Source organism: Panthera tigris, chromosome E3 (assembly GCF_018350195.1).
Source record: "Panthera tigris isolate Pti1 chromosome E3, P.tigris_Pti1_mat1.1, whole genome shotgun sequence".
Lineage (NCBI taxonomy): Eukaryota > Metazoa > Chordata > Mammalia > Carnivora > Felidae > Panthera > Panthera tigris.
The window spans coordinates 630,980-657,422 of record NC_056675.1 but is presented as its reverse complement, the minus strand read 5'-3'; the positions used below and the strand labels follow the sequence as shown (position 1 = coordinate 657,422).

General features: G+C 58.1%; 1 protein-coding gene across 5 annotated transcripts in view; it reads left to right on the top strand.

Moving 5' to 3' along the window:
• PRKAR1B (protein kinase cAMP-dependent type I regulatory subunit beta) overlaps window positions 1-26,443 on the top strand; it is a 117,113-nt gene that overhangs the window by 16,285 nt on the left and 74,385 nt on the right. For all 5 annotated transcript variants that reach the window (XM_042971370.1, XM_042971369.1, XM_042971368.1 and 2 more), the window contains exons 3-4: window positions 14,408-14,566; window positions 17,562-17,653. In XM_042971370.1, the coding sequence (XP_042827304.1) occupies window positions 14,408-14,566; window positions 17,562-17,653 (251 nt within the window). The remainder of the gene's footprint in view (window positions 1-14,407; window positions 14,567-17,561; window positions 17,654-26,443) is intronic.

Below are 26,443 nucleotides of genomic sequence, written 5' to 3'. Positions count from 1 at the left end.
GACGCTCGATTGACTGAGCCACCCAGGTGCCCCAAGTAATGCCTACCTTTTAAAGAAAGTTTGAAAGGTTCAGAAGCAGAAAGAAGGGGTAACAGTCATACGTGGCCCCCCTCCACCCAGTTGCCCCCTCTCCCCACACAATCGTGTCATAGATGCCATTTTATATCGCATACTTGTGCTTTTCACAGACCTCACTCGGCTGGGTGTGTGACCCTACGTTGAAGTTTTCTCAACACTCTCCCTCATGACGAGACAACTGAGTTGTTTATGGTTTTCTTCAAAGTTGAAAATAATGCCACACCAACACATTTGTACGTGGTCTTTTCCCCGTGTGTGTGGCATTGTTTGTTTAGTACAGTTTTTGGAAATGGGATTATGGAAATTCCAGATGGCATTGTTGAGTGGCTACGGCTTCATTGGGTGGAGGATGCCCCGTTGGGTGGCTGTGGCCTTGTCGTGGCAGCTTATGTGCCCACCGCCGACAGAGTTTGGCTGTGGGTCTGCCCATCGTAGCCGGCTTGGGCAGTTTTCATTTGAAAGGCTGTCATTCCCAGTTGACGTGCAACAGTCCTGTGGCCCTCATCCACTTTGCTTACTCTTGAGGTCACGGTTGTGGAGCGGTGCCGTGGGTGTGAGTGTTGGCCACCAGGCCCACCCACAGGTGATGTGCCTGTCCCTGCGGCCTCCTCCCTTGCTTCAGACCCTCACTGTCAGGGCTGCAGTCATTTGCTGGGGTTGCTCCCAAGTGGTGCTCGCCAGGCGACGTGTCTCGGAGGTGTGGCTGATGGGCATCAGTGCGAGATGGAGAGGAGGTTCTCCACCGGGGACGGTTGGCCCCCAGGGGACACGCGACACTGGCCGGAGACGGTTGAGCATCCAGCGGGGGTGCGGAGGGGAGGCAACACGGCTGTCAGTTGTGGCTCAGTGCTCAGGGCTGGCCGGTGGAGCGGACATAGGAGCGGGGCAAGAGGCTTTGGTGTGGACCTGAGTGAATGGCGGTGCCACCTGGCAAGAAGGGGACAGTGGGAGCAGACAGGCAGGGCGGGATAGCGGCGACATCACGAGTCAGGAGGCTGTGAGCTCGCGTTGGGGGAGGGGGGTGGCCGGCAAAGGGCAGGGGGCGGGAAGGTTCTCTGATCATACTTGCCCTAGGAGGTGACAGGTGAGGACTGGGCTCTGGAAGAGGAGGGTGGCCTGTCACAGTCGGGGGAGGAGACTGAGCAGTTTCCTACTACTTGACAACGAGGGATTCGTATCCTCGCCAAGTCATGGTCACCGTAGCCACCACGTCAGCCTGCCGGGGCCGCCGGGTCAAAGCCCCGCAGACCAGGAAGCCACACTCGGTCCTGGAGGCTGCGGGCGCGGGCCCGGCCTGCCCCAGACGCCTCCCCCAGGGTCAGCCTGCGGTGCTCCCATCCCGACCTGCATCCACCCTCACACGGCCTTCTCTCTTTCCGTGGGGACACGTCACCTTGCCTGAGGGCCCACCCCGTGACGTCATTTTAATGATCACATCCGCAAAGACCCTGTCTGCAGATGAGCTTACGGTCTAAGGTCCTGGGGTTGGGAACCCAACAGCTGTGCCCTGGGGGGTTGCAGTCCGGCTGCAAAGGGCTGCTTTGCTTCGGCTGCGGGTGACCAGCCTTCACGTCTTTGTCAAAGGCAGCGCCAGACGAGCTCCGAGGTGTGTGACACGCGGTGCGGACAGAAGCCGGTGCCTCAGGGCCCGGCTGCGGCCTGTTGTCACTTCTCCGCCACGGCTGACGCGCTCGGGCGCTGGGGGGATTTTGCGGGTTCTCTGACACCACGTGCATGCTTTCACGTGTGGGTGACTACTAGGGAGTCCGTCCCTGGTGCCAGATCTGAGACTCCTGCCTGAGGGCGTCCTGAGCTCCCACGGGAGTCTCACTCGCTCAGCCAGCGTTAGTTAATATGGGAGCAGGAAGGCTCTTTGCCCGTGGCTGGGGGAGGGGCGGAGTCCCGGGCCACCTGCTCCCGGCAGAGGCCACCGTGAGTGGACAGCAGGCAGACGCCCGGGGAGGGGGAGTTTTCTCGCGTGACAAGCGGGAAACGTGTGTGCGCGGCCCAGATAAAGGCCCGGCACAGAGCGGCGGGGATGGCCCAGCTCTCGGGGCGCTGCCCTGGCCGGGCCTCGGGCCTCCGTGAGTGACTTCATCGCGGGCCATTTAAGCAGGTGGTTCTTCTAAGGTCCAGGCTTGAGGGGGCCAGACGGCCCTTATGCACTGACGACACGGCCCCGAAGCTTCTCCAAGACGGGGTCTTTCAGAAGATCATGGGCGATGAAGTCGTTCGTCCTTTCCAGGATGGAGTTTAGACGCTGTTCCCTCCATAAAGATACACCCGTTACCGTTCGCGTCCGTACCAACCCTGCGTTTTCACGAGGACTGTTCCCACTGTGCGGCAGACACGTGCACGTGCAGACCCGAGTCGTTGTCGCGTACGCGCACTTTCGGTTTGACTTTTTGCTAGCGTTCTTTCATTGTAGTAAAATGTATGGGACGTCAAGTTCACTCTGTTGACCATCTTATTTTTATTTATGATTTTTTAAAATGTATTAAACATTTTTTAATGTTTAATTTTGAGAGAGAGAGAAAGAGAGAGAGAGGGACACAGAGCATGAGTGGGGGAGGGACAGAGAGGGAGGGAGACACAGAATCGGAAGCAGCCTCCAGGCTCCGAGCTGTCAGCACAGAGCCTGACGCGGGGCTTGATCCCGTGAGTCACGAGATCGTGACCTGAGCCGAGGTCGGACGCTCAACTGACTGAGGCCCCAAGGCGCCCCCTTGAACGTTTTAAAGTGTCCATTCTAGTGGTGTCAAATGCGTTGATGTCCCGTGCTCGTCTCAGTAGCACCGTTATGGCGTCTGTGGCCGTAAGATCACGTGGATGTCGTGGCCTTTGTTTGCATTGTTTTGTGTTTGATGGTTTTCAGTTTCTTTCTTTTTTTTTCTTTTTTCTTTTTTTCCTTCAGAAAACACCTTTGTGCCTTTGTGCTGCAGTCAGGGCCTGTGCTCTGGGGTCTGCGTGTCTGTGTGTTTTTACAGCTCTAGAGCCACGTTTCTGGTTTACTCCACAGAATTAGATGAGTTTGTGGTTTCCCTAACACGCGTGGCTCGTGCCGAATTCCCAGATCCTCACCAACATTGGCTTCTTTGACCGTTGTTTTGTGCTCATCTGTGGACATCGATACCTCACTGCCGTGCCTGCCCCCCCCCCACCCCCCCCGTGCCAGATATCGGTTCAGCGGTGGTGACACAGTCCGAGCGGCCAGGCTCACTGCTATGTCTTTAGTAAAAACTAACAAGTCGCGCGTTTTGCTTTTGGAAGGAGCGGACACAGCTCAGAAGGGGCAGCTCTCCTGGGAGACATCCGTGGCAGTAAATGGCATCCCACCCAGACAACCGCTCCTGAGGGCGGTGGGTGGACGCTGGGCTACGGGATGGGTCTCTGGTTGCTCAGTTTGGAAGCTCAGCACGTGCTTCCCGGTGACCGGCGCCATTCTGGTGGCGCCCAGAGGCCCAGATGGACGGACTGCTTCATTGCACACCCGGGGGACGCAGAGGGGCAGAGTCGCATGGAATCACCACCTGCTTGCTCCCTGGCACTTAGAGCCGCCAGGCCTTCCGGGCTCCGAGGTGACTGCTGCCGTGCCCGGGGACGAGAGCGGCCGTGACAGCACCCGTACCGTCAGTTAAGGCCCCGCGTCGGGCGGGGGACAAGACAGCTTCTCAGAGCAGGACGCCCTACTGGATGCACGTGCCAGTGAGCCCAGAAAAGTGATGTGTGGGTATGGCACAGAGTCAAAGGTGTGAAAGCTAAAAGTCTCTCACCCCCACTGCCCCTGCCGCCCAGAGCCCACCTCTGTTGGCTCCGTTGTCTGAGATTTCTCGGGAGGATGTTACGCATTTTGGGCAACGTGGGTGCGATTTCTGGGCTGACCTGCACGTGGGCACGCTGCCCTGAGCCTGGCCTGTCCCCGCTGACGGGTCACTCGAGGGGACACTCCACGGCAGCACGGGTAAGCCCGCTCCGCTCGCCTGTTAAAATTCTCCTTGAATTTAAATGCCCTGAAGCTCGTGCTGTGTGCTTTGCAACCACATGAGCTCTGACCGTAGTGTTCCTGCCACCGTAACCGAGGCCCAGACCTGAGGTGCCGCCGTTCTCTCGTCTGCATCTCCCCCCCACCCCCCACCCATTTCTTTCCGCCCGTGCTGGTCAGCCCATCCCCCACCTGTAACCCCTGGCACCACTGGAGTGTCCGAAGCTCTGCATTTTCAAGAATGTTCCGTCAGTGGAGTCCTGCGTGGCATGTGGCCTTTCGAGGAGTTTGGGTTCTTTAACTTAACGAAGCGCCTCTGAGGTTCCTCGAGGTTTTGTGAGTGTCCTGAGTTTGAGTTATTTTGCTGAACTGCACTCTGCTGTGTAGACGGAGCACAGTGTGTTCATCCTTTGGCGGGTTGCATTCCCACCAGCAGTGGCTCCTGGCCCTCACGTGGCCACCACTTGGTGTTACCAGGTTTCAAAGTTTAGCCATTCTAATGGGCATGGGGTGGCCCTTCAGGCCCCTATTGCATTTCCTAATGACCAGTGTCACTGAATATCTTCCCGTGCTCTTCCTATGCCCTTACTTGCCCTTGGCCTGTCTCCCCGCTGAAGTGCCTGTTCATGGCTCTTGTCCATTTTTTTTTTTTTTTTCCTTGTCCATTTTCTTACCAGGTCCTTCTCTTACTGTTGGGCTTGGAAACTCCGTGTGTTCAACTCGTGCCCTTATGTGCATGGATGCAAGTCCTGCGTCAGGTTCTGGTTTGCAGACACCTCCTTCCAGTCCGTCCTCAGCCTGTCTGCCTGTTTTCTCACTAGTGTGTTTCACAGAGTGGAAGTTGTGGCTTCTGAAGTCTGGTTTTTCAAGGTATTTGTTTTAGTGGATTGTGCTTTTGTGTTTAGCTTTGTGTGAAGAACTCTGCACTGAATTTGGGCAGACCTTTGACTTCATCAGCTGGCCGTACACTGGGGGCATGTCTCTGGATCTTTCTTTTTTTTTTTTTTTAATGTTTTATTCATTTTTGAAAGAGAGAGAGGGAAGGGGCAGAGAGAGAGAGAGAGAGAGAGAGAGAGAGAGAGAGAATCTGAGGCAGACTCAGGCTCCGAGCTGTCAGCACAGGGCCCAACGTGGGGCACAAACTCACAAACCCTGAACTCATGACCTGAGCCGAAGTCGGACACTCAACCGACTGAGCCCCCTGGCGCCCCTGGATCATTCTGCCGTTATGTGAAGATCGAAGTCGGGTAGTATGAGCCTCCCTGCATTATTCTTTTTCTTTTCTTCTTCTTTTTTTTTTAAACGTTCATTTATTTATTTTGAGAGAGAGAGAGAACGATTTGGGGAAGGGGCAGAGGGAGGTGGAGAGAGCGAATCCCAAGCAGGCTCCGTGCTCATTGCTTAGCACAGAGCCTGACGTGGGCCTCGGTGTCACGACTGTGACATGACCTGAGCCAAACTCAAGAGTCGGATTCTCAACCGACTGAGCCACCGGGCGCCCCTGCATTGTTCTTTTTCAAAATTGTTTTGTCCACCCCGGTTCCTCTGCCTTTTTAGGCGTGTTTTAGCGTGATCTTGGTGACATGGACCAAAAAATCCTCTTGGGATTTTGAGTGGGTTCACGTTGATACATAAATCAGTTTAAGGAGAATAGACAACAATCTAGAATCTTCTAGTTATCCTGCAGCTAACTTTCCAGGATAGCTCTTTGTTTATCTAGGTCTTTGATTTCTAATGTCAATGAAAGAAAATCTTGTATTTATTTAATTTTTATTTATTGATTTTTAAGGAGAATAGACCACAATCTAGAATCTTCTAGTTGACCTGCAGCTAACTTTCCAGAATAGCTCTCCGTTTATCTAGGTCTTTGATTTCTAATGTGGATGAAAGAAAAACTTGTATTTATTTAATTTTTATTTATTGATTTTTATTTTAGAGAGAGAGTGGGTATGTGCAAGTGGGGAGAGGGGCAAAGAGAGAATCCCAAGCAAGCTCCACACTCAGTGCAGAGCCTGACGTGGGGCTCGATCTCATGGCCCTGGGATCATGGCCTGAGCTGAAATCAAGAGTTGGACGCTCAACTGACTGAGCCACCAGACGCCCCTTTATATTTTTAATACACAGCTCCTTCATGTGTTTGGTTAGATTTACTCCTGTTTCGTTTTTTATTGTTATTTAAGTGGTACTCCTTTTTAATGGACAGGTGTTATCTTGTGGGAGCAGTTTTAGGGCCGCAGGGCTCCCGCGTGCCCCGCTCCGTGCGGCTCCCCACTAGTCCCGCTGTGTCAGTGGAGTGTGTTATAGCTGGCGAGAGCCGCCGCCCTCGACCGAAGCCTGGAATTTATGTCAGGGTCACTCCTTGTGCCCCACAGTCCTGTGGCTTCTGACAGATCCCTGATGTCACATATCTGTCGTTAAAGTATCATTTTGATTAGTGCTGCTGCCCTAAAAACTCCGAGCTCTACCTATTCATGCCTCCCGCTTTCCCTCTGAACCCTTGATCTTTTACCGGCTCCCTGGCCCTGCCTTTCCCAGAAGGCCACTCGGCTGGGATGACCCAGGGGGCGGCCTCTCCAGACTGGCTTCCTTCACGCAGTAACCTGGATCGAAGGTGCCTCCGCGTCGTTCTTGGCTTCGCGGCTCCCTTCTTTCCGGGGCAGAGTAAAACCCCACCGCCCGGATGGAGCCCGGTTGTCCACCAGCCACCGAAGGGCGTCCGGTTGCTGCCCGGGTTCGGTAATCACGGATAAAGCCGCTGCAAACATCCGCGTGCAGGTCTGTGAGCACGCACGTTCTCACATCTTGGAACGTGACTGCAGGACCGCACGGCGAGACCGTGCTCGGTTTTGTAAGACACCAGGGTCCCTCTCGGAGCGGCCGCGGCATCCTGCGTCCCCTCTGCTCCCCGTCCCGCCAGCACCCGGCGGTGACGTGCTGTGGGCCGTGGCCCTTCTGACAGGCGGCGGTGGCCTCTCCTTGCTGTCTTGCTCCCCGTTTCCCTGACGGCACACGACGTGGAGCACATTCCCGTGCGCGCCTGCCCTCCCACACGCGTTCTCCCCCGGCTTCTGCTCAGATCTCCTGCCTGGTGTTTAACTGGGTTGTTTGCTTTCTTGTTGACCTTATGAGGTTTCTCGAGCATTTTGGACACGAGTCCTTAGCGGATGTGTGTTTTTGAGTATTTTCTCCTAGTCTGTGGCTTGTGTTTTCATTCCCTTAACTGTATGTAATTTTGACTCTTTTTTTTTTTAATATTTATTTTTGAGAGAGAGAGAGAGCGCGCGCGTGTGCGAGGGAGGGGGCAGAGAGAGAGGGAGATACAGAATCTGAAGCAGGCTCCAGGCTCTGAGCTGTCAGCACAGAGCCTGACGCGGGGTTTGACCCCACAAACTGCAAGATCGTGACCTGAGCCGAAGTTGGATGCTTACCCGACTGAGCCACCCAGGCGCCCCTATGATCATCCCTGTGACCGTTAAATGTTACTAAAAACATGATATAACAGGCCAGAGTATTCTATTACATAGATATTTCTAAATTATTTAAAAAAAAAATTTTTTTTAACATTTATTTATTTTTGAGACAGGGAGAGACAGAGCATGAACAGGGGAGGGTCAGAGAGAGGGAGACACAGAATATGAAGCAGGCTCCAGGCTCTGAGCTGTCAGCACAGAGCCCAATGCGGGGCTTGAACTCACGGACCGCGAGATCATGACCTGAGCCGACGTCAGCCGCCCAACCGACTGAGCCACCCAGGCGCCCCTTACGTAGATATTTCTAAATTGATTCAAGCAATTTCTTGCTGCTAGCTGGATTAAAAATTTGTTGAAACACTGCAGAGAACATTCTAGTACAGGTATCTCTGACACCTCTCATTGCTTCCTTTGGATATATTTTAAGAGATAGATTCACGGGGCCTAGAAGTGTCCATCCATTTCTGGTGACAGTTCTCCAAAAAGGTTTTATTCACTTACTCACTTAGTTGACAGATGTTTATTGAACACCAGCTACGTGGCAGGTGTCGTTCTAGGTACCGGGCCGGATCTGGGAGCACATCAGGAAGCCCAGGACTTCCCCGCTGTGCCGCCCTGGGCGTGCGCGCTGCCCTTCACCCAACTGCACGAGGCAGCAGGGCCACGGCTGGTCAGGGCCCCAGGTCGGCTCTGCGTCCTTACTGACTTACGTTCTTTCTGGGATGCTTCAGTGTGCTCAGGCAACTGACGAGATCCTGGAAAGGGGTGTGTAAATCAGAATTTTACAATCAAGTACATCCCCCGATGAGGTTAAATCTTTTTCGTACTCAAAAACCATATTCTTTGACCATAACCCAATAAAGTTGTTTTACTGTCCTTAATAAAGTGCTAACCAGGAGAAAACGGAGGAAGCCAGCCTCCGCATACGCTTGGAAACCAGTAATGAGCGTTTGTGTAATTTGTGAAAGAAGATTGTCATAGTAAAAAATTACGAGATATTTAGAATTAAGTGACATTTAAAGCATCCCAGTTGGTCCTTTTTTTTTTTTTTTAACGTTTATTCATTTTTGAGACAGAGAGAGACGGAGCATGAACGGGGGAGGGGCAGAGAGAGAGGGAGACACAGAACCGGAAGCAGGCTCCAGGCTCTGAGCCGTCAGCCCAGAGCCCGACGCGGGGCTCGAACTCACGGACGGTGAGATCATGACCTGCCTGAGCTGAAGTCGGACGCTTAACCGACTGAGCCACCCAGGCGCCCCCTAGTTGGTCTTTAGAGGGAAAATTATTGCTTCCCTGGACACTAAGATTAGGAATTACTGAACCATGTGTCTCCGACTCCTACAGCACCAGAGCAAATCCTCACAGACTGGGGGGCCGCGAGCAGCAGGAATTTTCTGCCCCACGGCTGGGAGGCCGGGAGCCCAAGCTCAGAGCTGCAGCGGGCACTTCCTCCTGGTGGTCCCGACACGGGTCCGTCCCGGCCTCACGTTGCTCTCAGCCCCTGATGTGCAGACACATCACCCGGCCTCTGCCTCTGTCTTCACGGTGAGATCTGCCCTGAGCCGTGTGTCCAAATCCTCCTCCTGTTACGAGGACACCAAGACCTCATTTTCACCTGTGTCTACAAAGGTCCTGTTTCCAAATAGAGCTGCCCTCTGAATTTTCGAGGGAGCCTATGGAAGCCGCTACGGTGTGCGGCCTGGGAGGTGGGAAAGAGGGTGAGTGACAGAGCCACACGGTGGAAATAACAAGGATAAAGCAGAAGTTAATGAAACGGAAATGGAGGAGGTGACGGCAGACGGTAAAGGAGGTGACTCTGGGGATGAATAAAATGGACAGCTGGGAAGGTGGCTGCACAAAGAAGGGACCGTGTAAACGGGAATATGCCACAGGTCCGGAGAGGGCACCTGGGGAGGTGGGGGGCTGAGCTCCCAACGACCCACGGTGTCCCCTGGGTTCGGCCTGTCTCATCCGGGCCGGCTCAGAAGGCCCCTCCTCCAGGAAGCCCTCCCGGCCTCTTCCTTCCCAGGGGTGGCCTAGGAGCCCCCTTGCCTGCACAGCCCTTGTGTCTAGTCCTTCATGGCTCAGCCGGTTTCTCTGTCAGACTTGGACCCGTCTTTCCTATTAGATCGAAACCTTCCGTGACAAACCGTGCCTTTTTCTCTGTATGAGGGCTGGTATTCAGAAAGTGCTCAATAAATGGTTGAAACTGCACCTTTCTCTCCTCTCTTTGCCACTGAAGGTCGAGCGCCCCTGGACATGCCCCTTGCACTCTCCGGGCCTCGGTTTCCTTGCCTTGTAGGTGGGGATGGCTGGCCTCGGGGCTTGCCTCGTGCTCTGAGATGCTGCAGCCCTGGGAGGGGGCTTGTGGTTGGTCCAGGGGTGGCACCATGGACCCCTGTCCTGGACGCCGCAGGTCCCCAAGTAGCACGGCTCTCCCTCGGTCGGAGGGGACAGGGAGGCAAGGGACAGTCCCCGTGGGGGGAGGTCCAGAAACGCCAACTTGGCCACCGCTGGGGAAGCGGCCCCTCCTCCTGCGGGGTGTTCAGGACCAGCGTGGGCAATCAGGCTGGCGTGGACCGCTGCCCCAGAAGGCCTCTCAAAAGGACCGGCAGGCTGCGTCCTCAGCCAGAGAGGGGGAGCATGGGGTGGAGGGGACGACTCCATCTGTGCCGGGTCCCAGGCACGTGGGCTTCTCAGCAGCGTATACTGAGTTCCAGAAAGTCTCCCGACATGCCGCCTCCCGACATTCAGAAGAGAATGTCCTCTTCTGAGGCCGCAAGGCCACATTTTGCCCCTCGTGCCGGAAAATCATGGTCAGAAGACAGTGAACGTCATATGCGGTCTGGGGAGAACGTGGCCCCGGGGCAGAGCAAGGACGGTCCCTGGGGCGGCATTAGGCATTTCTGGGGAAGGTTCTGGCCGCAGAGCTTTCTGGAATCGCCGTTCCCACACTGTTGTGAAGATTCCTCTGACCTCCTGCCCTTGACCATCCTGCAACCCAGACAGTTCATCTGCGTGAGAGCAGGAGACAGGAAGGGGGCTCTGGAAAACCAGAGGCTTTCCTGGAATCCCGAGGAGGAGGGGAAGGGGTGCCGTCCAGAAATAACGGCCCCGTTTCCGCCCAGCACCTCCCCGAGTGCCTTGCATTTGGAAGCCCCCGGATCCATGGAAAGCGGCTGGTGCCAGGACAGCAATGCCCACGGCCCCATGGAAGGGGGGGGCCCCGACAGTGCTTCCCTTGAGAAGGTGGCCTCTGGCCGGTCTCTTGCGTGCAACCCCGCCCTTTCCGCTTGGACCCCCCTCGCTGCACCCGAGCCTCTCAAGGGGGCCGCGGGGCCGCCGAGACGCACCCGGAGCCTGGGCCCTGAAGGGCGCGTCGCTGGACCCGGCCCCACGTCAGCCCCTGAGCTCTGTGGCCAGGGGCTGGGGTAGCCGAGTGGTGCTTTGTGGTCCCGACGGCTCATGTAGCTTGAGGACATGGGGCTCTATGTTTTTTAAAGGTCATCTTTTAGGAGGTACATACTAAAAGGTCTAAAACGAAATTCATGGGGTGCCTGGGTGGCTCCATCGGTTGAGCGTCCGACTTCAGGTCAGGTCACGATCTCACGGTCCGTGAGTTCGAGCCCCGCGTCGGGCTCCGTGCTGACGGCTCAGAGCCTGGAGCCTGCTTGGGATTCTGTGTCTTCCTCTCTCTCTGCCCCTCCCCCCTCACGCTCTGTCTCACTCTGTTTCTCAAAAATAAATGTCAAAGATTTTTTTTAATCTTTTTTTTTTTTAATTTTTAATATTTATTTTTGAGACATGGAGAGAGACAGAGCATGAATGGGGGGAGGTCAGGGAGAGAGGGAGACACAGAATCCGAAGCAGGCTCCAGGCTCTGAGCCGTCAGCCCGGAGCCCGACGCGGGGCTCGAACTCACGGACCGCGAGATCGTGACCTGAGCCGAAGTCGGACGCTTAACCGACGGAGCCACCCAGGCGCCCCCCAAAAAAGAAAAGTTTTCAATGAAATTCATAACATCCGGGATTTGCTTCAATTTCCCGTGTGTCAGAGGAGTCTTGTGTGTGTCTTGTATACACGTATGTGTTACACGTGCAGAGCTGTGTACGTATGTGTGTATATGTCGTGTATGGGTGTGTGTGCGTGTACGTTGTATGCGTGTGTTATCGTAGGTGCGCGTACCTTGTATACACGTGTTATAGGTGTGTGCGCACCGTATACATGTTGTCCTAGGCACACGTGCACTATACATGTGCTACGTATCTGAATATACTGTATACGTGTGTTACGTGTACCTGTGTGTATTATACGTGTGCATGTTGTATGTCTGTCTGTCATATGTGTGTTCTACGTGTTGTGTACATATCGTGTGTATCATGTGCACACATCATCGGGTGTCACGTGTGCACGCATGTATACGTGTGTGTTGCACGCATGGACACGTGTTCGTGTCACATGTGTGCGTGTGTGCGTGTGGAGTGAGTGGAGGTGAGCTGAAGTAGGTGTGCCCTGTTTTGATGATTGTTGAAGATGTGTGATGGGATTTTGGTGATCGTCTGTCACTCCCTCTGCTACCCTACGGACTTGAGGGTTTCCACACTGGGACGTGAAAAGGGGCGGTGGTAGGAAGGGAGGAGCTCACCTCTGCACACCTTTCTGAGTTGGGGGGTGGGGTGCCGCGCCCCAGGGTGTGGCTCCCTACGGACCCGGTGGCCCTTGCTCCCCAGGGTGTGGCTCCCCACGAACCCGTTGGGCCCCCCTGTCTGCCTGGAGGCTCCCTCCTTGGATCCGGGGGCCTGTTCCCTGCACACCCTCCGTGTGGCTTGCTCTGGCTGAGTGCCAGGCAGCTTGCTGTCCTGTTTTCCAGAGACCCGTGGAGGCATATGCCCTGTGGTCCTCACCGTGCGGACTGACCTCCACTCAGGCTTTAATTTTACCATCATTTAGGGGAGGGGGGAGGGAGGATGCGTACCACCCATCTGCCAACCCTTTCTTTTGGAAGTTCTATAAAGATACTTTATTTTTTATTTTATTTTTTATTTTATTTTTATTTTTGTTTTTAACGTTTATTTTTGAGACAGAGACAGAGCATGAACAGGGGAGGGTCAGAGAGAGGGAGACACAGAGCCTGAAACAGGCTCCAGGCTCTGAGCTGTCAGCACAGAGCCCGATGCGGGGCTCGAACTCACGGACCGCGAGATCATGACCTGAGCCAAAGTCGGCCGCTTAACCAACTGAGCCACCCAGGCGCCCCTAAAGATACTTTTAAATAGCTGCGTGAGGTCGCTTTCAACAGTCCTTGATGGAGGCCCAGAGAGGTGAAGGGATTCACTCAGGATCGCACAGTGCACTCCGGAAGGAGCCTTCCCAGCTCACTGTCCTGCCCACTGGGCACACGTACCTTCCAGGCTCTCCTGACTGCTGGTGCTCTGCCCGCCCGTTCGTCTTCTCTCTGTCTCGTTCCCTCCTCCCTGCAAGGGGCAGGATCGCACCTGGGGGGAGCCGGGGCCTCTGCTTCTGCTCTGAGCTCAGGCTGCAGCAGGTCATGGGGCACAGGGGGCAGCTCGTGCGTGGAGAGCTACGGTGCCTTTAAAGGCCTTGAAATTCCCCGCAAGGAGCCTGGTTTGTGGGCCTCACCGGAGGGGAAGTAAGGGAGCAGCCGCGGGCCCGCGAACACTGGTCTTGGGCCCAGGCGGTGGCCGCAGGCGGGCGTGTCCTGTGGTCCACGCCACCAGCGTCCCCCACCCGGGGCACAAGTGCCACGTGACGTCCCACAAAGCTGACGTGCGCCGTGTCGAACTTTCGCTTGGCTCTGTATTCTTTGCTTGTTTTTAGTGGAAGAAATAAACTTGTTTGAGGGAAAAGCAAAACCCCGACAACAGCACCTGGCATGCGACAGGCGGCCCTCCTACGAGGAATAATGGCAGAACTGTGTTGGTTTTGGGAGGACGATAGCTTCTTGACTTTCTTTTCTCTGTGGGTTCCCAGTCGGAATACCACACCTCCCGTTTGAACTTCAGAGTCCCGTCTGGGGTCTTTTAAAACGTCGTCTTTAGAAAGTACAAGCCCTCTGGGGGAAGAACACCTCCAGAAGTCATTTACACTGTAGTATGAATTAGGATAGTTTCAGGGTTCCCTCGGGGTTCACGGGCTGCCTGGGAAGCAGGGAGGGGTGCTTTGGAACGTGGGGCAGCGGGAACCCCTGAGGAACCGTGGGTGGGACTCAGTTTCCTTCCTAACTTCATGTTTTTGCTGGGTCGCTGCCTGGTAAAGTCGGATTAATTGTTGTGCTGGGTTGACCCGGGAGGTTGCTGGGTGTGGGTGTTCTGGGGAAGGTGGCCCTCGCCGATGAGGGGACGGGGGCCTTGTCCTAGGTAGGTGGGGAGACAGGTGAGGGCCTGCTTGCCTTGGATCCCCACCTCACTCTGTGCTGCCCCACCGGTCTTGACACTGATTTTGGGATGTGGGGATGTGGTGGCTGCTTGTCAGTGTGCGGTGCGTGTTCCTTTACACTTTTGGAATTCTGTGCCCTCTGCACGCACTCACAATTTGTAAACCATTTAAATAATGAAGGGAGGGAAGAAAACAAAACAGATTTCCTTTCCTTTTATGTATCCGCCCACCATTTCTTGCGTGTCTGCCCGCGTGGGATGCGGGGGTACAGGGGTGAACGGAGCGGACGTGCCCCCCGCCCCCGGGGCCCGGCCATCAGGGCCGTGTGGGTGGGGGAGGGGGACTTGGAGGTGGCCTGGGAGCGGGGGGCTCTTCCCGGCCTGGAGAGGCCGTCAGAGGGGAGCCCTGGAAGGTGCTGAAGGAGCAGGCTCGGGAGGGGGGACAGACCCAAGTGTGAGCCCGCCCGCTGTCTTCCCCACAGGAGGAAACCAGACAGATTCTGACGCAGCAGAAGTCAGACTCCCACGACGAGGAGGTCTCCCCGACCCCGCCGAACCCGGTGGTGAAAGCCCGCCGTCGCCGAGGGGGTGTGAGTGCTGAGGTGTATACGGAGGAGGACGCCGTGTCCTACGTGAGGAAGGTGGGCCCACCCCCCCCACCCCCCCCACCCCCCACCCCCCCCCCCCGGCCCGGGCCCTCAGGGTCCCGGCTTCTGGCCACGCTCCCTTCTGGTCGGGGAGGGGCCGGTGTGATGGCAACGTCATGGTCAGGGTCACGGTCATGACCGTGGGCTCTCCTGTGGGGTTTCCTGACCCACATGTTCCAGGGAGGGACGGGACAGCAGCTCACGGGGTGTGGGCGGAGGGGCCCGAATCCCGATCCCGTGGTCCCTGTCCTCCTAGACTTCCTTCTGCCCTAGAGGCTGGCGCCTGGCCTCGGAGCCGCCTGGTGGGAATTCCCTCCTCCATGTTGCTGTTCCTCAGTGTCCCTCCCTTGGGGACGGCGGCCAGCAGGTGTGCCTGAGTCAGGACGTGCTCTGGAGCGCGAGGACACGTGGTGTCCCTGTGCCCGTTGGTGTGCCCGGCCCCCTGCCCGGCGCCCCCTGCCCACCCCCCGCCTGCCCTTAGACGTGGGCTCTGTCGTTTCCATCTTGTGTGTTTCTAGTCTCAGTTTTACTTTCTTTTCTTGGTATTTTTAGTTTCGGACCTTTTAGAAAATCTAATCAGGCAAACACACACAACGTAGCTTATTGTCTCTGTGAGCCTGCATAGCTGGGGCAAAGACGCTCGCTCACGGTCTGGAGGCTGGACGTCCGGGAGCAGGTGCTGGCCGGCTCTTGGTGGGAGCCGCTCGGCCTCCTGTGTCCTCGGGCATCTGGGGAAGGGGGAGTGGGCTCTCGGGGTCTCTTGCCAGGAGGGCGCTGATCTCTCCGGGCCACCTCCAGACAGCACGCACTGGTGCCTGGGCTTCAACACACGGGTTTTGGGGGCAGCTGGGTCCCGGGGCCTCTGAGCACCTTCACGCTGCCGAGCGGCCATCCCCACCGTCTGCCTCCAGAACGTTCCGTCCCCCTGCACTGAGACTCTGGCCCCGTTACATGCTGACCTCAGCACTTAGTGCTTTCACCATCAGGGATGAGAAACCACCGAAAGTGTCGTTTAAAACCCCCAGGGCATTTCACTTCTGTGGTCTTCCCCCCCACCCCCAGAACCCCCTACCACCTCGAGAAGATCCCAGACAAACCCAGGTGGATGGACATTCTGCAAAGTAACTGGCCAGCACCCCTCAGACCCGTCCAGGTCATCAAACCAAGGGTGCCCTAAGCAACTGTCCAGAGCGGGGGGCTCGGGGTGCAGTCACTGAATGTGACCTGGCTGAGGGCCAGGGACAGGGTGAGCGGCTGGGGTGAAACTGAGGATGTGTTGCCAGCACGCACCGTGGCTGGTTCCGTGGCTGGCTCCGTGGCTGGTTCCGTGACTGTGGTGTGTTCCCGAGTAAGGTCAGGTGCCAGCAGTGGGGCCAAGTGGCTGCAGGGTACGGGCACTGCCTTTGGCAACTTTTCCATAAGTCTGAACTATTCTAAATTTTTTTTTTAATGTTTTATTTATTTTTGAGACAGAGAGAGACAGAGCATGAGCAGGGGAGGGGCAGAGAGAGAGGGAGACACAGGATCCGAAGCAGGCTCCAGGCTCTGAGCTGTCAGCCCAGAGCCCGACGCGGGGCTCGAACCCACAGACCGCGAGATCACGACCTGAGCCGAAGTCGGACGCTTAACCGACCGAGCCACCCAGGCGCCCCAAGTCTGAACTCTTCTGAAATAAAAGGCTTATTTTTATTTTATTTTTTTTTAATTTTTTTTTCAACGTTTTTTATTTATTTTTGGGACAGAGAGAGACAGAGCATGAACGGGGGAGGGGCAGAGAGAGAGGGAGACACAGAATCGGAAACAGGCTCCAGGCTCCGAGCCGTCAGCCCAGAGCCTGACACGGGGCTCGAACTCACGGACCGCGAGATCGTGACCTGGCTGAAGTCGGACGCTTAACCGACTGCGCCACCCAGGCGCCCCAAAAGGCTTATTTTTAAAGAGTAAATCTCTAGGGCTTGAGTCCCGTCTCTCAAAGTCCCTGGGTGAAGACCCACGGTATTAAATGTAATGCGCACATATGCTGGGGCCTAATGCCACGCCCCCAGCCTGGCAGAGCTTTCTGGCAGCTGAGCTCCAAGAGGGGGTCACGTTACGGCCCAAATAGCCCTCCCACCGGTGTCTTTTATTTTGAGGGAGAAATCTTGGCGTTTGAGATGCTTCTGATGTGAGATGCAGGCACTTTGTGCTGTTCGGTGGGTGATGGAGCTCTTGGGCACGTGCTTACTTGGGAGCTCTGAGCAGGCAGGTCTGCTGTGGCGGACGCTTCCCCGCGCCCGGTTACTGGCAGGGGCTGAGCCCCCCTTACTAGGCCCCCATAGCCATGCCGAGGGTCCTGAGCCCCCCCCTTACTAGGCACCCCCCCATCACCACACCCAGTTATCAGCAGGGTCCTGAGCCCCCAGCCCTTATAAGGCCCGCCCATCATCGGGCTCAGTTCTCGGCAGAGCCTCCCTTACAAGGCCCGCCCATCACCGCCTCGGAGGGTGAAGGTCAGCCTTGGGTGTGGCTCCAAACTTGGCTCAAGCTGTGTTTTTTTTTTTCAGTCTTCAAATATTTACGCAAGTGTTTTATTACCTTAAAAACAAAGCCACTGAAATAAAACAGAAGAACTGATAATCCAGGGGACTGGAGGTCTTGTAGCATCCTCTAGGGGTCCCTAAGGCCCGCCAGGGCCAGTCCCCCAAGGCCCCAAGTCCCCCAGGTTCTTAGGCCGCCTCTCAGAGCACCGTGCTTTCTCGTCTTCCCTTTCTTTCGTCATGTTGGTTCCAGCTGCTTACAGCGATGGTGACATACACATCCCATTCCGGGATCACACTCCGGGCTGTCTGTCTTTGCGGTCCTCCAGCAGTAACACGCCGAAGGTCGGACGGTTCTGTGTCCAGCCACGTCATGGTTTCTCAGGGTCCCGCAGGTGCTGGGAGGGGCCGGGCCCCGAGCCCTGACCCTCAGGGGTGCCCGGAAGTCTGACTTCCGCTGGCTTCCCCTGCAGGTTATTCCCAAGGACTACAAGACCATGACGGCACTCGCCAAGGCCATCTCCAAGAACGTGCTGTTTGCTCACCTGGACGACAATGAGAGAAGGTAGGAACCTGGGAGGGGCAGGGCTGGGATTGACACCCCTCCAGGGAGGCCTTGCTGGTCACCACCAGCCCTGAACCCCGGGGACCCGGTCACAGGGCACACTTTTGGAAGCATGTGCTCACAGAACACGGGCGGCTTCCAGAAATAATGTGCTCTGTGCACCTGCTGTCCTTCTGCATACCAGGTTGGGATCTGCGGGTTCCATGTGACTTTGTCGTCAAGAGACACTGTGGGTCTCCTCGCTCTGACCACTGGGGGCCTAGTCTTCCAGCAACCTCTACGAGGATCTGCCTTGTTGGGCTGAGCTCATTGCCCGGTGGGGAGATGGGACTGGCAGGCAGGGCTCGGGGGTCCAGGAAGGTGACTGACCAGGTGCTGATGTCAGTCACATGGTCTAGAAGGGCCGCAGGAATGGCCGTGGGTGGGGTCTGTCCAGGGACGGGCACCCGGCAGCTGTGACGGGCTGGGTGCCATGCTTGGGAATGAAGGTCCTACACATAGTTGGGAAAATCGGACTGGGAGCGTTTTGGGGTGATCCTTGAGGGTTTACTTGAAGTGTGCGCTCTAATTCCATGTTGTCACAAAATGGGATCACATTCTATGAGTTTGTCATGCTTACGAGGTCACGGACATCCCTCTTTGTCAGTAAAGACTTTTTCGGGGCTCACTGTATGGATTTCTGTGGAGTTGCTATAACTTCCTTACTCCTCTGTGTCTGTTTCTTCCTTCGAGCTAAGCTCCTCAGGGTGGATGAAAGGCTGTGCAGTGTTTTAATTCTCTTTTTTTTCCATTTTTGGTGAATTATGTTTCTTGGTTCGATAACCTAGTGTTCTGATGACAGTCCTATACAGAATCTAAACAACACGCAAACCCACAAAATAAGAAGAGAAAGTCTTCTCGCAGCCTCATTCTGTGACGCTCGTGGGTCCTTCCGCGTGAGCGTCTGGGACCGTTAACATCTGCTGAGCGCCGCCCCGCGTGGGGAGAGAGAGGGTCTTTGGGAGGCTTGCGGTTCTTGGATGCCATCGTGCCCTGGCGGACAGGAAGGAGCGGTGTTTACGCAGGATGGGCCCCCCACAGAGGAGCTGGGCCAGAGAGACGGGGCGTAGGGTCTCCGTAGGTGCCGGTGCGTTTTCCAGGGCTTTTGGCAACACGGCACAGGCTGCTCACCCAGGAAGGCCGCAGGGAAGGCCTGCCCACACCTTGGGCGCTCCCGGAGTCTCCGAGGCGAGGCCTGGCTGGCGCCGTGTTCCGGGAGTGTCGCGGGGGCATTTGAGATGTCCACCCGTCAGAAGCACATGGGGGCGTGACGGGCAGGGCGGGAGGCCAGTTCTCCACGTGGGCCCCCCAGCTGGGCTCACGCCCCAGGAGGGTTTTGACACGGAGAGGTGGTCTGGGATTCACCCTCCACAGGCCCTAAATGCAGGCTTGTGTCCTTGCAAGAGGGGAGCATGGGGGGGATTGCTCCGAAGAGAAGCCCTGTGACTGCTGCTGCTGCTGCTGCTTCTGGGCTCCTGGCCTCCAGAACTGGAGACAGTCCCCTGTTCTCAGCCTTCGTGGAGGTGTCCACCTGGCAGGTAGGTCCTCGGTCACCAGGTGGGACCAGAGGACTCGGAGTTGTAGCTTTATTAACTTGAATGTAAACATCAAAAACTCAGTCCAGATTTAAACCCGGGCTCTGACTGGATGGTGCGTTCACACGGGTTGAAATTCAGAAGGTGCCAGGGGTCCAGAGTGAAAGGTGAGCCGTCTGGAGATGGCCCTAGGACCCTGGCTCGTCTCTGTGGACAGACTCCGCACCCTCAGGCAGGAGGTCAGATGCTCCCCACAGCGGCCACACAGACCACCGTCCATTCTTTTTTTAAAAAAAAAATTTTTTTTAACGTTTATTTATTTTTGAGACAGAGAGAGACAGAGCATGAACGGGGGAGGGGCAGAGAGAGAGGGAGACACAGAATCGGAAACAGGCTCCAGGCTCTGAGCCATCAGCCCAGAGCCCGACGCGGGGCTCGAACTCACGGACCGTGAGATCGTGACCTGAGCCGAAGTCGGACGCTTAACCGACTGAGCCACCCAGGCGCCCCCACCGTCCATTCTTTACCCGGTTTCAGTCCTTAGGGAAGGGATGGACCGTGCCTGGCTCCATCGGGGTCCTGGCACTCTGCGGCCAACTCGGGGGGAGGAGGCGCTGCTCTGGGTAGAGGAGACGCTGTGGGCACGCAGCTGCCGGGCGGTGCGGGGCGGACCTCGATGCCGGAGCCCGGCCGGCGTGTGCACCTGACCTGTGTGCTGCAGCCGCTGGCCCCGTCGTCACCGGGTCGGGCCCGTCCCCGAGTGTGGGGCGGGAGTTCCGGGGCGCCGTGATTTGGGCTGTCCCCCAAAACCCAGCTCACACGGAAGGTTGGTTTTGTTCTCTGGGCCTCGGTGTCCCGGTCTGGTCCGCGTGAAGCCCCTGTTGGAACGGCCGCGGTGGCGGTGACGGTCACCCCCAGGAGCTTCTCCTTGCTCGTGTGTTTCCGGACGCAAGAGCAGCGCAGGCCTGGCGCCTGCGTGAGCGGTGGTGGGTGGGGCTGAGGGCGTGGCATGCGTGAGCTTTGGGTTCTCACAGGTCCGCGCCTGAGCGGTGGTGGGTGGGGCTGAGGGCGTGGCATGCGTGAGCTTTGGGTTCTCACAGGTCCGCGCCTGAGCGGTGGTGGGTGGGGCTGAGGGTGGTGGGTGGGGCTGAGGGCGTGGCATCCCCGGCCGCGTGAGGGTGACAGCAGGAGGTAACCGTGTGAGTGGGCCCTGGCTGCCGCCGGAAGTCGACTTCATCTGAGTGGGGGCACCCAGCTGTCACCCGTCGTTCGGCCCCTGATCTGATAAAGTTGACGGTGAAAGCGGCGAACAGACGGAGGTCACCCCGAGTTTGTGTGTCCGGCTCCACGGAGGTCAGGGCGCCATTGCAGAGCGTGTGCTGGGCTGCGCGCAGGTGCTGGGGGCGGCGGAGCAGAGGACGAGGTCCTGCCTCGCGGGGCTGGCCTCCCCGGAAGTGTCCATCAAGGGAACGCAGACGCCCGCAAATTTGGAGGCTGTGCTGGGACGGTCGTCCGGGGAGGCCCCAAAACGTGTAGCATGGGGTGACTGTCCCCAGGTAGGGCGCAGCCGGGTGGAGGTTGGGGGCAGGAAAGCTCGGTTGTGGCGGCCCAGACTGGCCGGCCCCCCCTGTGCTCCGGACAGTGCCGTGCTGGTGTCACAGGGCACAGAGGGGTGCTTGGTGTGTGGCCGGAATCTCGGGACTGTCCCAGGACTCATGGGATCGTCCCCTCCCAGGGATCCTCCCAGAACACTCGCCTGGCCTGGCCTGGCCGCGGGGACGCCGCCTGAGGCAGTGAGGCTGCAGACGGGCTCCCGGGAGGCCGAGGCGCGGTCTCGTCAACGGCACCCACCCGACCTCCCCCCAGTGCGGCTTCACAGACAGACCCCCGGAACAGTCACAGCGCGTCTGTCCTCTTGTGTCGGCTCGCACCCTCGGGGTGCCCCGGGTCAGTCCTCATTTCTTTCTGAGGGTGGGGGGTCTCCCCGTTGCAGGGGGGCCACCATGTGTTTATCCGCTTCTCCGCTGACAGACGCTGGGGCTGCTCCCACCTCTTGGTCGTCGGGCAAAATGCTCCCGTGAACACGGGCGTCTGGGTCTTTTGGTTGCAAACCCAGAGGTGGCTCGCGGGGCAGATAGTCCTTCCCCGTGTAGCTTTGTGAGGAACCCCACACTCAGCTTCCCTTCTGGCCCCACGGAGCTTCAAGTCCCCCCTTCTGTGGAGCCCGGGTGCCCCTTGGGGGGCAGTTGTGTTCGAGCCACGCCCTCCACACCCTTTGGTGGCCCCTTCCCAGCTCCCAGGCACTGGCTGGCCGGGGGCCGGTGTGGCCCGAGGACACGTTGATCCAAGTGGTGTCTCTGGCCACGTGCGTCCAGGAAGTGTCTGTGCCGGGGTCCTGTGCCCTTGGCCCTGACTTTCCAGACTCGTGCAGCTCCTACCGCCTCGGACTTTTCCAGATCTGGGAGCCAGGTGGACAAAAGTGCAGGAAGCAGATGGTTGGATTGAAAATTCCTCTTTGCGAGGCTGGCTTAGGAAGAGAGCTTTCTGTCAGGGGGTGTGTCTGTGGTTCAGATCTTTGTTTTGCCCTCAGGAAAACTCACTTTCCATATTGAAACCCTGGGGGGGGGGGGGCTCCTCTTTCTGGCCTCTGAAGGAACAGGCTGACGGTTCAGGAAGTGGCCTCCGGGGGAGCTGGCGGCCAGAGACTCGTCTCTTGACCTTTCCCTTGATATCCCCTGTGTGACACGCAAATACTTTGCTTTTTCCAGTTCAGGAGAAGGCGGGCTCAGCAGCTTGGGCTGGGGTTTGGGGCCCATTCTTTCCAGATGCACGTCTCGACTCAGAGGCTGCCTCCCGCGTGAATCCCCAGGAGTGAATCCGCTGGGGGCGAGCGCACCTTTGTGCTGAAAGACCCGCCCCCAGCTCAGGTGTGAGACCAGTAACCCTGTGGTCACGGGCTGGGTGGTTTTGCCCTTGTCGGTTAACGACGGCATCTGTCCTTCAGTCTGTGTGCAGATACTTGTGCCTGCGAAGAGGTGAGCACTTTGTTCAAAATCTTTTCTTGAAAAGAAGGTGATGCAACATAGCCATGGGGGAAGGGTCCTAACCCCCAAACCGCCACCTGTCTCCTAGGAGGGAGCGTCCGTCGAAGGCTCTCTCTGGGCCCCTGCCTCGGGTACCCCCTCCGTGCATAAAAAGGGGGTGTCTTTTGACCAAGGCCCCACACTTGTCACAGCAGAGCCAGGACTCCTGAGTCTTGGGGGCTCCGAGGCCATGCTCCCCCTCCCTCACTCCTCTGACGACAGGTCACATACACCTGCAGGAGGAAGGAACACTGGAGGGTGGGTGATCCAGACGTGGTCATTGGGGGGGTCTGCAGGTATCCTGGGGTGAACTGGCAGTGGGGGATCTGGGGAGCCAGAGGGAGGACCAGAAGACCCCTGAACACGGTGGCAGCTCAGTGATTTCTTAAGCACATACACACCCCGACTCACACACGTGTACAGACACAGGCATACTCACACATGCACACGTTCACGCTGGAGAATCCCACGTGTGTTAAAATGTCTTTTGGAAGGAGACAGTTGAATCAGGTCTTTAAGTTGTGTAATGACCTTCTCGGGGACTCCGTCCCCTCAAATGTGTCAAAAGCGTCAAATGGGAGGAATAAAACCAACTTCGAGGGTTGCAGTGACGGTGGATTGTAGTAATGTCCATGGGAGTGTCCTCCCGTGTTGTGTCGTCATCCCCATTGTCATCGTCCCTGTCATCGTCACCCACACCGCCACCATCACCCCCACCCTCCTCCCCCTCCCCGTCCCCATCCTAGTCACCGTCGTCATCCTCTTTCCGGCAGCCCTTTGGCTGTGTGGAGGGCAGACTGCATCACTGGGCTTCTCCCTGCCCACGGCCTTGCTGCTCTGATGCTGGCCCAGACGCCCACGCGAGCCCCGCAGCCCGGCCTCACTCCCTCCCAGTGCTCAGTCCGTGGCCACTCCACAAGGTCATGCTCTGCTCCATCCTGGGCCTGAGGTGGGTCAGCTGGCTGCTGTGGGCCTCCGGATGCAGCAGGAAGGGCTGTGGGTGACCAGCTCATCTCCCAACCTCAGTGTACAGACGACGGTTTCGAGGCCCAGTGAGGGGAGGGCCTTTGTCCTTCGCTCCAGGTCACAGTAGGTGTCCGAGCGGGGGCTGGAGCTGGTGTCTTCACGCCCCTCCACAGCCCCTCTGCTAAACTGAGTTACTCCGGGTGAGGGTCCTGGGGGCAGGGGGCAGGTGCAGGCTCCTTGCTTGGTATCAGGTACTGTGAGCAAAGTCAGATCCTTTGTCCTTCCTGGGGGTGCTAGGGGCACGTACTCTGCTCAGGGACACAGGCGGCCTCAGAGGGCAGCCTGCGGGGCGCTCCACAGCCCTGGGAAGGGCCATGAACCGCGGCCTGGCCCCGAGGGTGCATCCCAGGCCTGAGGGAGGGAGGTGGGAGCCCCCGGGTTCAGTCGAGCACCGCCGTGCCCCTGGGAGTCGGGAAGCGTGGCAATGAGGAGGCCCCGTGTGTGTGTGTGTGTGTGTGTGTGTGTGTGTGTGTGTGTGTGTGTGGTGCTTCGGGCCTCGGCGGGGCCTCATTGCTGGAGCCGCCCGCCCCACGAGCGATCTCACCCTGGGGCGGTCTTCCTGGCTGGCCCTGCTCTCTGCAGCTCTAATTAGAACGGGCCTCTGGCTGGAGCGCTGCGCCGCTGGCCTGAGCGGCTGTTTCCTGCTACCTGCCGCTGTCCCTCTGCCTCCCGCCCGCGCATCTCTGCAGTCTGTTTTTCCACAGATTGGCTCAGGTTCCCAGGTGATGAGAAAAACACGCTGCGGCCGAGGCATGGCCTCTGCCTGGCCCTTCTCTCCCGTCTGGCCACACACACAAAAAACCAAAATTAGCATTTTGGAGAACGCAGGGCCTCATCTCAGGAGGAGCTTAATGGCTTGAACGTGCAACGAATTTGGTTTTCGTCTTGCATAAAGCCTCCAGCTCCGGGCAGAGGAGCCCGTGAGGACTGGAGCTTGTTTCACGTGACCTGTTCCGAGCTAGTCCCTGGACCTCGGGCCTCACGGGCACCGTCTCGTTAGAACAGCGCTGGCCGGCTTCGCTGCTGGGGCCTCTGTTGAGGCATAGAGGCACAGAGAGGTTAGGCAGGCTGCTCAGAGCCCCCAGCTAGGACTGGGAGAAGCTGGGCTTGCACCCCGCCAGGACAGGGCTGCGCTGGGCCGGCCTGCCTCCGTGTGATGGTACCCCCCAGCTCAGTAACCCCCCCCCAGGGAAAGAGAAGAGTTCTTTCCCTCGTGCCCAGAATTAGTCCAGCTGATGGGGAGTCGTGTGGTTCCAGAAGGAGAACAAGGCACAGCTTTGGAGTCTCTGCGGAGTCTTTGGTGAGAAGAGCTGCCCAGGCTTGTGAGCACAGAGCGGTTAGAGCCCGTCCCGTCTGTCGCCCAGCTGTGGACATGTGGCGGTCTGTCTGTGGTCTTGGTGGTTGGGTGCCACAACGCTTTGAATCTTCTAGCATTTGGCCGTGTGCCGTTCCCAGAATGCCACAGACCCTCCTGTTCCCCTTCTCCCCACCCAACTGGCTCTCCTGCTGATGCCACCTGACGAGGCCCCGTGGACGATGGGTTTGAGCGGCCCGATGTCTTCTGTCGCCAGTACCCTTTCCATGGGCGAGGGCGTGGGGGCCCAGAGAGGGGTGGGACAGCCTGTTGCCCAGGGGCAGGGACTGGGGCCATTCCTTCAGCACCGAGTCCCGGAGGGCCGCTCCTCAAGATGCCCCCTGGCGGTGAGCGGGCCCACTGCACCTCTGCCCCCCACCCCCAGGGGGCGACGCGGCCCCAGGAAGGGGGCAGGCGCTGGCTTTGAGACCCAGTGGGCGCCTCGGGTCCTGGCTCCGCTCCATTCTTGAGCCGTGGTCACTAAACATAGGTGAATTGCCTGCCTGCTGGGGTGTGAGGAATTCACCAGCTGGCTGGGGTCAGAGCGGGGGTTGTAGGGAGAGGCCGGGGTGAAGGGCAGGTGGCCGAGAGGACTGTGGTCACCCACACTTGTCCTCATCTCCAGGGGGACTCTGTGGGGGCCTGGCCGGCTTCCCCGCTCCCGTTTGTCAGGCAGGAACATTGAGGCCCGGAGGAGGCGGGTGACTGACTGAAGGTCACGTGGGTTCCTTGGGGAGCACCAGTCTTCCCGAGACAGTCGTGCACGCGTCCCGGCTTCCGCAGTGAGAAAGCCTCGGGTATCTCAGTGTAACTTTAGGTGATGCTGCGCTCTGCATCGGGGCCTTGGGTCTGTCCCGACCCGCACAGCTGCCCCGTGAGAGTCAGTGATGGGGTCACCTGTGCTCCAGCTGAGGGCGAAGTCGCTTGCCCTGGGTCCCACAACCCGTGACCAACCGTGGTGAGCCCCGGTCGAGGCGCTGTGTGGTGCGTGGCCGTGCGCCGTCAGGACCCTGCCCGCAGCTGTGCCTCCCTCCTGCTGAGGGCTCATCCCAGTGGGGACCTTTCTGGGAGGAGGCTGCCCTGCGCCTCAACGCTGTGGGCTCACAGAGGAGGAAAGGACCCCATTCTCCCTGTACTTTCGGGGCGCTCACTTAGCAGAACCAGCGACCTTTGAGCCCGGTCTTCGAGGATGGGCAGAAGAGAGTGGGGAGGGCATTCGAGTGTTGGGAACAGTGTGGGCAGGCGGAGGCAGCAGCAGGGGTGGAGGAAGGGGGTGCCGGAACAGATGCTGAGTGCAGCTGGGGCCACGGCTCAGTGGGAAGGCGTCTTCTCCGACGCAGAGAGGGACAGAGGGAAGCAGGGAGGCCCGCGCTGGCGCCCCCCTGGGACACGGTCTTTGCTGCCCCCCCAGCCCCGCCTGATTCCCGTCAGGTGTCTGTGCCCTTGGGTCAAATGGAGCCGGCTTCGCGTTTGGAAGGAGTGGGAGGAGGCACCCGCCTTCCAGTGGCCCAGCTCTGCGTGCGGCGCCCACGCCTGTGGCTTCCCGCCTGGCACGTCCACCGGGAAATGGCACCTCTGGTCGCTGCGGCTGCCGCTCCGGAGGCGCCTGCTCGCCCTTTCGTGACCCGCCGTCCCTGGAGCCTCGTCTCCGCCAGGGGCCCACACGGCCCGCGTGCAGGGGACCCTCCAGGGGAAGGGATTGTGCTGCCTCCGCCTGGTTTCTGCCTTTCGTTTCCCGCAAACTCGTGGCAGT